The sequence below is a fragment of the Felis catus genome, chromosome D3 (assembly GCF_018350175.1).
Source record: "Felis catus isolate Fca126 chromosome D3, F.catus_Fca126_mat1.0, whole genome shotgun sequence".
Lineage (NCBI taxonomy): Eukaryota > Metazoa > Chordata > Mammalia > Carnivora > Felidae > Felis > Felis catus.
This window is the reverse complement of record NC_058379.1, coordinates 63,322,348-63,336,302: the sequence shown is the minus strand read 5'-3', so window position 1 is coordinate 63,336,302 and position 13,955 is coordinate 63,322,348. Positions and strand designations below refer to the sequence as shown.

At 37.4% G+C, this 13,955-nt stretch overlaps 1 protein-coding gene and 1 long non-coding RNA gene across 8 annotated transcripts in view; one reads left to right on the top strand and one right to left on the bottom strand.

The window, feature by feature from the left end:
- RIT2 (Ras like without CAAX 2) overlaps positions 1–3,858 on the top strand; it is a 446,014-nt gene extending 442,156 nt beyond the window's left edge. For all 7 annotated transcript variants that reach the window (XM_045042156.1, XM_045042157.1, XM_045042155.1 and 4 more), the window contains one exon: positions 3,362–3,858. In XM_045042156.1, coding sequence (XP_044898091.1) covers positions 3,362–3,589 — 228 coding nt within the window. In that variant the 3' untranslated portion in view covers positions 3,590–3,858. The remainder of the gene's footprint in view (positions 1–3,361) is intronic.
- Positions 1–13,955, bottom strand: part of LOC109493429 — a 557,438-nt gene that overhangs the window by 41,375 nt on the left and 502,108 nt on the right. The gene's annotated exons all lie outside the window — the stretch shown is intronic.

The following is a 13,955-nucleotide window of genomic DNA, read 5'->3' as shown; positions in this document are numbered from 1 at the left end:
TTAGTTGGACTCTTAACCAAAGGAGCCACCAGGTGCCCCTCTCCTTTGTCATTTTCAATACTGTTTACTTGTACCCTTTTTCCACCTTTAAGCTGTCTTGCCTGGGGTCTATCAATTTAACACCTTTGGACTTAGAAAATAATCATGCAGTGGAAAAGACTACTTCATTGGTTTCTGTCTTTATCATTCCTTCCCCTGGCTTCCTTTCAGTTTAATTTCCTGATTATTATTTTAACTTATTGAGGTTGCTTTTGATCATGAAATTTGAGCGTTTCCACTTTTCTAAAACATGGATGTAGTGCTATAAACATCATTCTGAACACAGCATTAGATATCCCACAAGTAGTGATGTGATTTTCATGTAATATCTTTTTTGACTCAGTGACTATTTAGAATTCTATTTTACAAAAGTATTTGGGAATTTCTTCTTTTAAAAATTAATTTATAGCTTATTCCATTTGTTTAGGAATATACAATGACTTTGATTCTTTGCAGTGTTTTGAGACTTTATAGCTTAGCATGTAGTCAATATCTATAAATGCTTCAGGTTCATTTGAAGAAAATGAAGTTTTCAGTTGTTGGGTAGAGCAGCTTATATGTAAATTATATAAAGTGTGGTGTTTTGTTCAAACTTTCTACATCCTTACTTATCTACATAATCTTTCAATTGCTGAGGGAGAAGAGTTAAAATTTTTAGTTCTGTGCACTTACAAAATGAGGCTGTGACTTTTAGTACAAACAAATGTAAAATATCATCATGATAGATTCATCTTTTAAATTAATAACTTATCTATTTTGTCTGATATTATATCAATATAAAATCTTTTTGTATTAATTTCCATTCAAATTTCACTGTATATCTTTACATTCAAAGTGTTTCAACTGCAAGTGTTAAAAAAAAGATTGTCAGACCAACTTTTTTTTAAAACTAGATAGGGTGCTGCATTTACATATAAATGGTTTTGGTAGATTCTATTTCTTTACAATTCTTTGTGAGCTGAGTATACATCCTGCTTCATTGACTTCAGGTTTCTCCATTTGTCTTTTGACCTCTGGGATGTAGGTAATTGCCCACTGCTCTGTCATGGAAACATCATATCCCAGATAAGATGTGCTCTTTGGGCCTGAGTTTTAGAACAAGAAGACAAGAGAGACAAACCAGATCCCAAACCACAGCCTGGAGCTGACTGTCACAGTCTACCCTCCAGCTGCTAATAAGCAGTGAGAGCAAGAAACACTTTTGCAAGCTACAGAGATTTTGAGAGGCTGTTTTTGTATATATATAGCCTAATGAAAGCTGATTAATTTTAGAAAATCATACCATAATGTGGTGTTGCTATAGAAAACACATAAGATATGTGTCCATTAACTTCTGAGTTAGGAAAAGGATTAAAGGACTCTGAAAAATAAATGGCATCTATGCAGTGCCAAAACATTTGGTAAGACTGTCACCTATGATTCCTTGGAAATCAGACAAGTTAATATATGACTTTGTCTAATTGCTGGTAAGAAAGAATCTTAATAACTTTAGTTGGTTGGTTTTAGCTGTGTTTCTTGAGTTACTAGAAGATACAAATGAGTTCGAAAAAGGATTGGGGTGTTGGCCAGCAGGAATGAAAGCCCTTGGTGAGGTTGATATTTCACAGACCAGAAAGGACCTGGCTTTGAAATCAGACCTGTTTTTATATACCAACTCAACCATTCATTAGCAGTATGACATGGTATATCAGTTAAGAAAAAGTGGCTTATGCTCTGGTTACAAACAACTCCAAAATGTCATCAGCTTAAAAGAACAAAGTTCCTTAGTTAGGTCTGGTGAATATATCCACCCTGGTGAACCAGGAGCACTATTTCCCCTTATCCTTGTCATAGTTCCTCAAGTGTCCAGGCTGATGGAGTCTCTAGTTCACCATATACTTCCATTTGGCAGGAAACATGAACATATAAATATATAGACATGTGAGTAACTTTAACAAATAGATCAATAAAGGGGCACCTAAGTGGCTCAGTCAATTGAGCATCCGACTTTGGCTCAGGTCATGATCTCATGGCTCGTGAGTTCAAGGCCCGTGTCAGGCTCTGTGCTGACAGCTCACAGCCTGGAGCCTGCTTCACATTCTGTCTCTCTCCCTCTCTCTGACCCTCCCCGAATCACGTTCTCTTTCTTTCTCTCTCAAAAAGTAAATAAAATAATAATAATAAATAAATAGATCAGTATGGGCATAGAGGTCATCAAAACATATTGAGTCAAGGCAGCCTTATTCCTGCTTTCTTCAAGCCAATGTGAATAATCTGGTAGAGCTTCATGGGAGTGCTAACATTTGACCAGAATTATTAGCACACAGCTACAGTGACCTATAATCCCCTGTTTAAATTTATTTTTTTAATGTTTATTTATTTTTGAGAGATACAGAATGCAAGTGGGTTAGGGGCAGAGAGAGAGGGAGATGCAGAAGCAGGCTCCAGGCTCTGAGCTGTCAGCACAGAGCCCGATTGGGGCTCGAACTCACGAGCTGTGAGATCATGACCTGAGCTGAAGTCAGACACTCAACCAACTGAGCCACCCAGACACCCCAATAGTCCCCTGTTTAAATATTTGTCCATCACTTATGTTTGAATCTTAATTCACAGTTATTAAATCCAGGTATTTTTATTAATCATCCTTTCTTCTCTAATCTCTCTAATGGTGATTTAGGTGCTGTGTCTGAGACATTAAAGAGGTGATAAGGCATAGTTCTTGATCTCACTCAGTTTGTAATCTCTAGAGGACCCACTGCAATAACATGCACCACAGCATGGATTAGTACCACAGAACTTGTAAAGCTCTAACCATGCTCTGAGGGGTTGGCCAGAGACTTATCTCATAATAAGTGATGTTTTGCTTTTGTTTTCTTTTGCCAGAGGATTGTTTTTAAAGTTCACAGCAACGTCAGATTGGCTTATTCTTAACTGAAACCTCTCGACTATAACAGTGGTTACAGAGTTTTAAATATGTACTCAGCATATATGATGCACCTTTTATAGAGAATGTCACTAACAAAAAGCCTTGAGGTAGATGTGATTATCCTACATTACAAATGAGAAAACTGAGACCAAAAGGTAAAAGAAATTTATCCGAATTTGCAAAACTCAAATGCAGGAGAGATGAAACTTGGAAACCCAGCAGTTTTATTTGAAAGCCATGGTTTGGGCCATGGTGCTTTGGTACCTTTTACTGAAATCTGGAGAATTGATTTTTAGTAAGTTCTAATCAATTTCCCTTTTACAGATTCTGATTTCTCATTTGTTCTTCAGGTTTAGAAAGTTTTTGATCCAAGCATTCCTCCCTTCTTCTTTTTAATATTATTTATTTTTTCCTTAGGTATCTACAGAAGAAGGCTTGAGTCTGGCCAGGGAATATAACTGTGCTTTTTTTGAGACTTCTGCAGCCCTCAGATTCTGCATTGATGACGCCTTTCACGGTCTAGTGAGGGAAATCCGCAAGAAAGAGTCCATGCCATCCTTCATGGAAAAGAAACTGAAGAGAAAAGACAGCCTATGGAAGAAGTTAAAAGGCTCACTGAAGAAGAAGAAAGAAAGCACGACATGATATCCTTGCTTCTAACTCCCTTATTCTCTTTCTGAATTTTATCAGTTGGACAATTCCATGTGTTGCATTTGGCTTCAATATTTTCTGTCTCTCTCTCTCCTTCTCTTTAAATATCTGCCTATAGGTAAAAGCAAGATCTGCATAACTGTACCTCTTGAGATAGTTTTGTTTTGCCCTTAACAGTTGGATGGATTTTGTCAATCAGCTGGATATGCTGTTTAAGTTTTTACAATATATTACTAAATAAAATTGACATTCCAATTGCCTCATTTCCCTTTAAAGAGTCTAGCTTCATTTGGTATGCTGTCTGGTTATAGAGGAAATTCAAAATTGCAGACAGAATGATAAAAGGCTCAGGGGATCTGCCTTTGCCTGATAAGACTCTGATTGTTTGCATTTCAGGAATCTCAGTAAATAATGAAGAAGCTCAGGAAACAATTCAGAGCAGGAGTCTGCAGCCTTGTTTTTCCTTAACTGTAGAAGGCTAGGTGCTTTTTAGTGAAGATAAACCTTAGTGGAATTATTAATAATAGGAACCAGTTGTGGCTTGTTGGAGGGCTGAAAGGAAATATCCCGGTATTTGCAGGGCTCTGCCCTGTTAGGCTTTGGCAAAATTATCACAGTAAAGTCACTGAGCTGTGGCAAAAGGATATTTTTCTTGTAGCCAGAAGAGAGGCTAATAGGAACTTGGTGGTTCAGATATTCATAAAAAGACACACTGTTCCCTCTCAGTGGGAGTCCCTCTTAGGACTGCTTCACCTACAGGGCAAGAGGCTTTTTGACCCAGGGACCCTATATTATCATGGGGTTAATTTCCCATCTCTTCTTACTTGAACCATGAAACACTACCAGTTAGAGGATTCTTTTTCTTACTTTACAATGGATCATCATGCAAAATGAAATTGTCTATTCACTCATTGATCCCACTGTGTAATTTGGTTTATTCCAATTAAAGCTTAGAAAGTACCTAACTTGAACAGTTCTGAATGTCTAACAGACAACTGTTATTTAACAGCTAAACATGGGTTGGAATCCATCCAACCAATCTTCATGTGTTGGGGCAGTTTTTATTATAAATTAGAAAATAGGATGAAGGGTACACATACAGCATTCAAACACATATTTTTTTTAATTCACAATACCCCTAGCATTTGTTAATCTCTGAAAATGCAGGAATGACTCAAGGTAGCTTAACATATAGTGGGAAAACTCACTTGGCTGAAGAATAGTTGGATTACACATTATTAGGTAAGAAGACGCATTTCATATAGTAACATAGTTAACTGGAAGGAATTTAGAGATCATAATTTTTCAACTGGCACACTAAAATTTCAGCTTTAGTAGTGTACTTGTGGGTCCTTTTATTGCTTGGAGCCAAGGCTTTTGTCGAAACCACATGGACTTCATTGCTCTTGCTCCTATGCCCAGGGATCAAGGCACCAGGCATGCGATTAACTGCTGCCAACTCCCCTCCTTTGGTTTTTCTTCAACCCTCATATTCCATGGTGTAGGACACAAATTAATCAATTTTTTCCCATTCCATAGTGTCCTGAAACCAAATCCACTATATATTTTCATTCTCAGGCATTCATAATTAGGGGAAAAAACATTTTAAAAAAGAACACATGGAGATGATATAAAGATATTCCTAGAGAACTGGTTGCTTCCTCCTTTTCTTGGTCCTGAATGTTTAATACTCTGTTTCTGTCTTGTTAAAAATGGTTTAGTACATTCTTTGCCTTCTGTACATTCTTCTCCCTTTGCAGCCCCTGACCGCCAGAATTTTTCCAAGCCTGAGAAGACCCTGTGAATACTATATTCCACCAGACTCTTCTGTTTGCTAGAAGATGCAATCTAGGAAACATAGTACTTGGCACTTAGTTTTAGATGATGAAACTATATCTTTGAAAACCTGATTACTGCCCAGTCTATGAATACTAATAGTATTTGGTGCATTTCCTAACATGACGGAGTCTTTGTAAGTTTTATTACTGTAAGCTCCACTGCCTTTGGCTCTAGAATTTTGTATCTCTTTTATTCCTTCACTTTCTTTATACTCCTTGAGTGCTGATAAATAATTTATATAGTTTAGAAATTTTTAGTGAGGTTTAGATTGGGTAACATTTGCCAGGTCTAACCATTTCACTCTATGGAAGGAAGAAGGTCTGTAAATTATCACCTAGGGCTGCATGAATTTGAGATAGTTATCACAAGCAGAGATTGAGGCAGACTTCAAACATTCATTTAAACCATTCTTCCTTCTTTCTTCTGGAAGACTGGGCAGAAGGAAATGTTCCAGAAGAATACAACCTAGATATTTCTGCCCAAGGTCTATTGATTCACACTCTCCTGGCATAAGACCAAAATGTCAGAATCTTGTTTTTGATCATTATCCCTGAAAACTTCCAACTGGAACTAGAAAATCTAAGTCAATCTCAAAAGCTCAGGAGAAGAAAACCACAAACTACACATGCCTACATTGCCAAGGAAGGGTCAAGAAACTCTTGAAAATAATCATCTGTATCCATTGTAGATGAATGTGTAATCACCAACACATTTTATCAAATAGTAAAAGCCTACTATGCACTAAGCACTTTTATAGATAGCACACTCACGTATATATGGTGTAAGTGCGTGTTTAATGAGGCACTTAGGAAATCCTAAATACAGTTTTCTGTCCTCTAGAAATGTATCATGTATCTATTTCTAGGTGCTTTTCATTAACATATCTTGTAGGTCCCCGTGATAAAATAATTTCTCAGATCAGCTATAAGAGCAGTCTAAAGTATTATATTTTGTGTTTAGTTGAGCTTGGGAGCTTCTATAGAAAATGCCAGTGAGGAAAAAAACATGGACACTTGGGCCAAACATTACACACATCACATTCAGATGTGCAAGGAACAAATAGCTGCTTATTTCTAACTCATCTGTTCTTTCTCAAGAGCCCCTGACTAATGGGTAGTTGGGCGGGGGGTGGGGGTGGGTGGGAAGGGGGGGGTTAGAGGGCACTAAATTTTAGTTCAGTGCAGTAATTTAATGCTAATATGGGGCAATCATTTAAGAAATATCTCTAAGTAATACAACCTCTGCCTTGTGTACTTAGGTCAGTGTTTTATCAAATTTTTGCCCTGTTTATTCTCCCTTATCAAACTGCATCTGTGTACAAGGGAAAGGTGTGGTTTACGGGACCTTATGGCAGTAGAGTTCCCTCGTCATCTTCTAAGTCCCACAGTACCCTTTGCATCCTCTTTAATCTTTTTAAGCAAGGGTCTGCCAACAAATTGGAAAACTTAGAAGAAATGGATAAATTCCTAGAAACATAACCTACCAAAACTAAAGCAGGGAGAAATAGAAAACTTTAGCAAACAGGTTACCAGCAATGAAACTGAATCAGTAATCAAAAAACTCACAACAAACAAAAGTCCAGGACCATATTGCTTTACAGATGAATTCTACCAAATATTTAAAGAAGAGTTCATACCGGGGCAGCTGGGTGGTCCAGTTGGTTGGATATCCAACTTTGCCTCAGGTCATGATCTCGCGATTCATGAGTTCGAGCCCCTCATGGGGCTATGTGCTGACAGCTCAGAGCCTGGGTCTGCTTCGGATTCTGTGTCTCCCTATCTCTCTGCCCCTCCTCTGCTTGTGCCCCGGCCCCTCCCCTCTGAAAAATGAATAAACATTGAAAAAATTTAAAAAAAAGAAGAGCTCATACCTATTCTTCTCAAAATATTCCAAAAAATGGAAGAGGAAGGAAAACTTCCAAATGATACTCTGAGGCCAGCATTATCTTGATAAGTAAAACCAGATAAAGGTATCACAAAAAAAAAGAAGAAGAAGAAGAGAGAGAGAGAACTATAGGCCAATATCTTTGATGAATATAGATGTAAAAATCCTCAACAAAACATTAGCAAACAGAATCCAATCATACATTAAAAAAAATCATACACAACAATCAAGTGGGATTTATTCCCAGGATGCATGGATGGTTCAATATTTGCAGAACAGTTAACATGATACATCACATCAATAAGAGAAAGGGTAAAAACCCTATGATCATTTCAATAGATGCAGAAAAAGCATCCAACAAAGTACAACATGCATTCATGATAAAAACCCTCAACAATATACGTTTAGAGAGAACATACCTCAACATAATAAAGGCTTTACATGAAAAATCCACAGCTAACATCATACCCATCATTCCTAGGTCAGGAACAAGACAAGGATGTCCACTCTTACCACTTTTATTCAACACAGTACTGGAAGTCCTAGCCACAGCAATCAGACAACACAAAGAAATAAAAATTACCAAATTGGTAAGGAAGAACTAAAACTCTCAGTATTAGCAGATGACATGATACTATATATAGAAAACACTAAAGACTCCACCAAAAAAGTACTAGAACTGAAGTGAATTCAGTAAAGTCACATGATACAAAATCCATGTACAAGGGTCTGGCCAAGTTCTTTTTTTTTTTTCAATTTTATTTTATTGTCATAAAATTGTCATAATTGTCAAAAAAAACCCACTTGACATGAGATCTACACTCTCAATAAATTTTTAACTGTACAATATATTATTGGTGACCAAGGTACAATGTTGTACATCAGATCTCTAGAACTTATTCATCAGCTTGAAACTTTATGGCCTTTCATTAGTAATTCCCCATTTCGTCCCCACCCCCCAAGTCATGGCAACTATCTGATTCTGTTACTGGACTCATTGACTCAGTGGCATGTTGAAGGTAGGCAAGTTGGGCCATGACAAAAAAGCACTTTCTGCTAGTGTCCATGAAATTGCTCTTTGCTTTTGGGTCTAAAGGTCCTTCCCAACATGGTGCCTTTATTCTGACCCCATGTCTCCTTCAGGCACCTCTGTCAGCACCTGTGCCTCTCTTTGGGATAGCTTTCATGCCACACACAGGCCATGGGGATTCCCGAGTGCTGCCTCAGTAAAGCTTTGCAACTCTGCCCCCCACCTCTGTCTAGTTCATGTGGGGCTGCCCACAAGGAATCTAGCTTACTCCTAGTATTAATGAGCAAAAGTGATATATATACATAGATCAATGAGAATGTGTTCTATCAGCTGTAAACAATAAGTGTGCCCATGATCATGGGACTTGGTTACTAGCCCAAGTTTGAAATTTCCCTGTGGATGACTGTAGGGAATCCCCCACCATTAATCAGCCTGAGGGACCTAGGGTGCAGAATTAGGAAGAGGATCTCAATGTATAGTCCATTTGCTTTTTAGTATCTCTTTTCTGCAGGCCATCTGTTTGGAGTAGGCTGCATGTTTTTCTTTTCTCTAAGTATTTTTTTAACAACATGCTGGCATGTAAAATAAACAAGAAAACAGAATTTAATAGTCCAAGATGAGAAATGATTTGCTTGTTATAGGTGGCTTCTATTCTTCTGCTTTTAAAGCACCAAAATACACTGCTTTTAAATATGGGAACCCATCTCAATAAAGACGTTACATATTTTTTTAAAAAGCCATGGATCTAGCAAAATTTTAAGGTAGAATATATTTTAAAATATTTCAAAACAGAGTGTTCCCCATCACACATGTAATATCTAAGAATAAGTCTTTTGAACATCTTTATATAAATTGAAGTTGTTCTTCTGGTTTGGGTCTTTACATGGTACTAGAAGATACACTAAAACCTACCTCACCTAAATCCTTTACTGTCAGCTCGCACTTGAACCCTTGAGCTTTGCTTGAGATTTTCCCATTAGAGTTTCTATCCAAGGTTAGATGGCAAAGTGCCCATCATTTTATTCGGGCTATAGATCTACTATAAACGTAAATTTAAGAAAGTAGAAAATTTCTCATTAAAATATCAATGACATAAATATATTTGTCCTATGGTTGCTACTTTTAACAGCAGAGCAGAGGGGCCTATGATGGAAAGGACAAAGAATGTGTGAATTTTTATGGGTGAAGAAGAGCACCTAGACCATGCATCATTTAGGGGATAGCAGGTCCACGTAGCCTACTGTACCTAAAAGTGGGGGATGTACAGGATAGAACAATGCAAACAGCAAGGTGAGAGGATCATGAAGAAATTAAAGGAATGCTGTCCAGCAAAGCTAGCAGTAAGAATGTGCAGAATGTACAGAAAACTCACACTGTATCCTACTTCGTTTGACCTTTTGCTTCAGTCCTTTTCTGCCTCTAATATTCCATTACATATCAAGATAATTTGGTGTAACCCTCTCCTTTCAACATACTAGTGTAAATCATGAAACTGTATGGATAAGAAAGGACATCAATAAATCAACATTTCAGCCCTGTAAAAAATAGGCACAAAGTTCTAATATCTGTGACATATGTATCCAATTCATTTAAAAAATATATCCTGTAGTAATTAACCTTTGTTCCCCCAAAAAAGTTAAATAAAAATAAGTCAGTTAATTAATCAATTAAATACTAGTGTTTCAAGCAACCATAAAAATCCTGATAACCTGGTTCCCTCCTATAGGAGAGGGAACTGAGGTTTAGAGCAAAAAGAAGAAGCCTGCAGGCATGCAAGGTCAGCCAGGCCTCTTCACCTTCATTCTGGTGATCCTTTTAGTGCCCCTCAATGCCCTTTAGGGACCAAAAAGGCTAAAAACCAATATGAAAATGCCTGTCCCTTTAATGTTTTCTGGTCTTTCAAGGAAGAGACAGAGAGGGAAGAGATATGTGACAACTTCAGGCTCATGAGGTGTCAGCAACTCCAGACACCAATTTCTGCTAGAATAACTTTAGGTTACTATATGTTCCATTTTTAGTAAAAATTATCTCAAAAGAAGGAAAAAATTCTTCTGATATGCCCAGCATGCCACTAAGATCACAACAACAATTTATTCTGTGGACTGTCTGTGTTGCAATTTGGGTATCATTCAGCTTTCTCTAGAGGTGTAATTAAAACCCGCTAATAAATAAATGAAAAAAAAGGTGGTTTCTAGAATAGATCCGCAGTGTCTCTTTAAAATCTATGAAATATGAGGACTGTTTACCTCCTTTTTTTAGCTTAGGCCAATAGGACACTGAGAGCAATGCTATTGTAAGTCATCCTTTGGATAGTGCTTTAGACAAGGGAGCAAGCATGTCAACTAAGGGGAATTTACCAAAGATTTAAAATGTATCATTATTGAGAAGTGCTGGACTTACAGCAATTAGAGTGTATGTTTATGTGCAGAAGAGGTAAAGAGATGAATAAAAACACTATCAGTGTGCCACTGCCCTGGAGACACCTGAAAAGCTCAAAACTACTATGAATTACACATACAAAAGTTCTCTGTTCACATCATGCCTAAATCACACATAGACTATAATTTTCGTTCACTCAAGTCCTTCACCTTTCTGAGAGCTAATCAGCTGCCACATAACATGGAGATGAGACCAGGACACAAAAAGGATAGTCTTTGAATGGTTTATCTTGGCCTTTGGCATACGTTATTTTCTCTTCCTTCCTCCCTCTCTTCTTCCCTCCCTCCCTTGCTTTCCAGAGACAAAGAGCATGAGCAGGGGAGGAGCAGAGGGACAGGGAGAGAGAGAACCTCAAGGCTCCACACCCACCACAGAGCCTGATGCCAGGCTAGATCTTACAGCCATGAGATCATCACTTCAGCCAAAATCAAGAGTCGGACACCTAACCAGCTGAGCCAGCGAGGTACCCCCACATAATTTATTTTATAGCATAACCTGTGAATTTATTAGGTTTTTTATAGGTTAATAATAGAAATTATTTGTATCCTTCCTTCTGTCATTGAGAGGAAGGAAGAACTCTATAGACATAAATATAGGACCAAAAAAGTCAAACTAAAATGATAGATGATCCACTAATTTGCAAATAGCTAATTCACTGCATATATGCATATAACATGCATATATTCATGCATGTTAATCCACTCAACATTCATTTATTCCTGTATTTGTTCACTTAATATTTTTGAGCTCCTGTTGTATATAGCATACCTTGCTTGGCATTTTTTAAATTAACTTCTCAGTAATCACATAATAAACCAAACCATTCAAATATACATTGAAGAATACTTCCTGAGTACCTACTCTGTCAAGTACTGAACTAAGCTCTGGGGATATAATTATACAAAAACAGGGCTGGTCCTTGGACTCTTGGAGCTTATAGTCTAAAGAAGAGGGGCGCCTGGGTGGCTCAGTCAGTTAAGTGTCCGACTTCGGCTCAGGTCATGATCTCACAGTTTGTGAGTTCGAGCCCCACATTGGGCTCTGTGCTGACAGCTCGGAGCCTACAGCCTGCTTCAGATTTTGTGTCTCCCTCTCTCTGCCCCTCCCCTGCTCATGCTCTCTCTTTCTTTCTCAAATAATAAATGAACATTAAAAAAATTAAAGAAGAAACAGAGCAATGAACTATTTAGATTTGTAATTTTAAAATAGGGACTATAACCAATACTATAATAGGAAGCTATGGAGTGAAAATATTTTCCATTAGTAGGGGAATTTTAGTAGGTGAGGACTTCTCTGAAGACATGAAGATTGGCTTGGGATACCAAGGAGAAGCACCATTTATTTAGGCCAAGGGGAGAGGGATGATGTTAAGGTGTTCTGGGCATCAAGAGTAGCATGCACATCAGCCCCAAGGTGAGTGGATGCATGGTGAGTATGGGTGATTGGCATAGCAGGGATGGAAAAGAGTTCTATGATATGAGTAGACAGGAAGAGAAATTGGGAATAAGACCATGCAGGTCTGTTCAGGGTGAGAGTTATGAGTTTGTTCTTCATCCTATGAAAAATGAGATCCTGTTAAAAAGATTTAAACGGATGAATTAAAAATTATTTGCCTTGTAAAATAGTAATTCTGGCTCTGGAGAATAGATTAGGAAGAGAATAAAATACCATAACTCCATTTTATCAGAAATTATCTAATTGAATACCTATAATTTACTCAGGGCTGAATAAAAATTTTCGAAAACTGGTCACCCTCTGGAACATGTGATGCTGTCATTTTTATAGCAATGACCATACATTCTTTCCTCTTATTCACATTGAAGTTTACAAAGCCCTTCTCTGAACAGACCAAGGAATTTATTCATTCTTCGGGATTCTTTCAACTATATCCAGGAAAGTATGGCTAATGCATGTCATGATTTCATTGAACATCCTTATAGTGTTCCCTAATATGCTGGTATTCCCACACATCAGTCTTATGCCTATTATGACATCTTGATTTCTGCAACTCATCCCAATTCATTAATGTCACTCCTTGGACATTCAGAACACAATCTATAGGAATTGATTGAGGTTATTTTGTTGTACTGTGTTTTATTGTTAATTGAGAAGCTAATCAAGTTCGTAGAGATCACGGAAGATGAAGGTATCAAACTTCATTAGTAGAAAACAGGATGTGTTTGCCCAATAACTGGAGACTCTTGTTACAAAGAAAGAAGATCATCAGACCTTAAGAGGTTGTGCCCAAGGAAAATGAATGTGGTGAGGATACATCACATCTGTGAGAAACAAGGAAACAAAACTTATTTTTTTTTCCTCAAAGTTTTTCTGAACCTCTAGTTTGACCCTGTTGTTAATCTCAGTAAAAGGAAGGAAAGTGAACAAATATTGTGATCTTTCATTATATGTCTTGTTTTTATGTTTCTGTTTCTAGTTCCCTAATCTAATGTAACCTAAATGGGTTCATATTTTCCAAGAGAGCTTTATCCCTTTGGAGCTCTGAAGGAGAACAGAAAACAAAAGTAAACAAAGTACATGATAAAGAACATAGTGATTCTCACAAAGTTCAGGTTATTTGTCCTATAAAACTAACCCCTGACTAGGGATGCAGTAAATATACATTTTCAAAACAAGTTTGAGGCTCCCAGCTTAGAATCTTAGGCTCCTCCTATTTCTTATTTCAAGTTCCTTTATTAGCCATTATCATTCAGAAAAAGGGCCTGAATCAGATTTTTTTTAATACACCATGGAAGAGACAAGTAGGGGGTTGCTGTTACCCCTTATTGGCTATTATATAAACCATCAATAGTCATCTGTATGAATGATCACAGAAATTTCAGAAAGAAACCCAAAGTTCCCAGCAAACACATACTGATTAAAGTGAATTTAGGGAGACTGCTATTTCCAAAATAGGGCATAGACTTACTATTTCCTGATTCTCTCCCTTGAAATTCTTCATCAAACAATGATAATTCTGAAAACTGGAAGAGGAGACCACCTAGAAACCTCAAAAACTAAGAGATGACATTATAAGTTTCTAGAGTCTCTATTATTTCTTAAAAATTCCCAAACTATGTGCTGGAGAAGACGGAAGGAAGGAAGGAAGGAAGGAAGGAAGGAAGGAAGGAAGGAAGGAAGGAAGGAAGGAAGGAAAATAGAAAAGGAAGA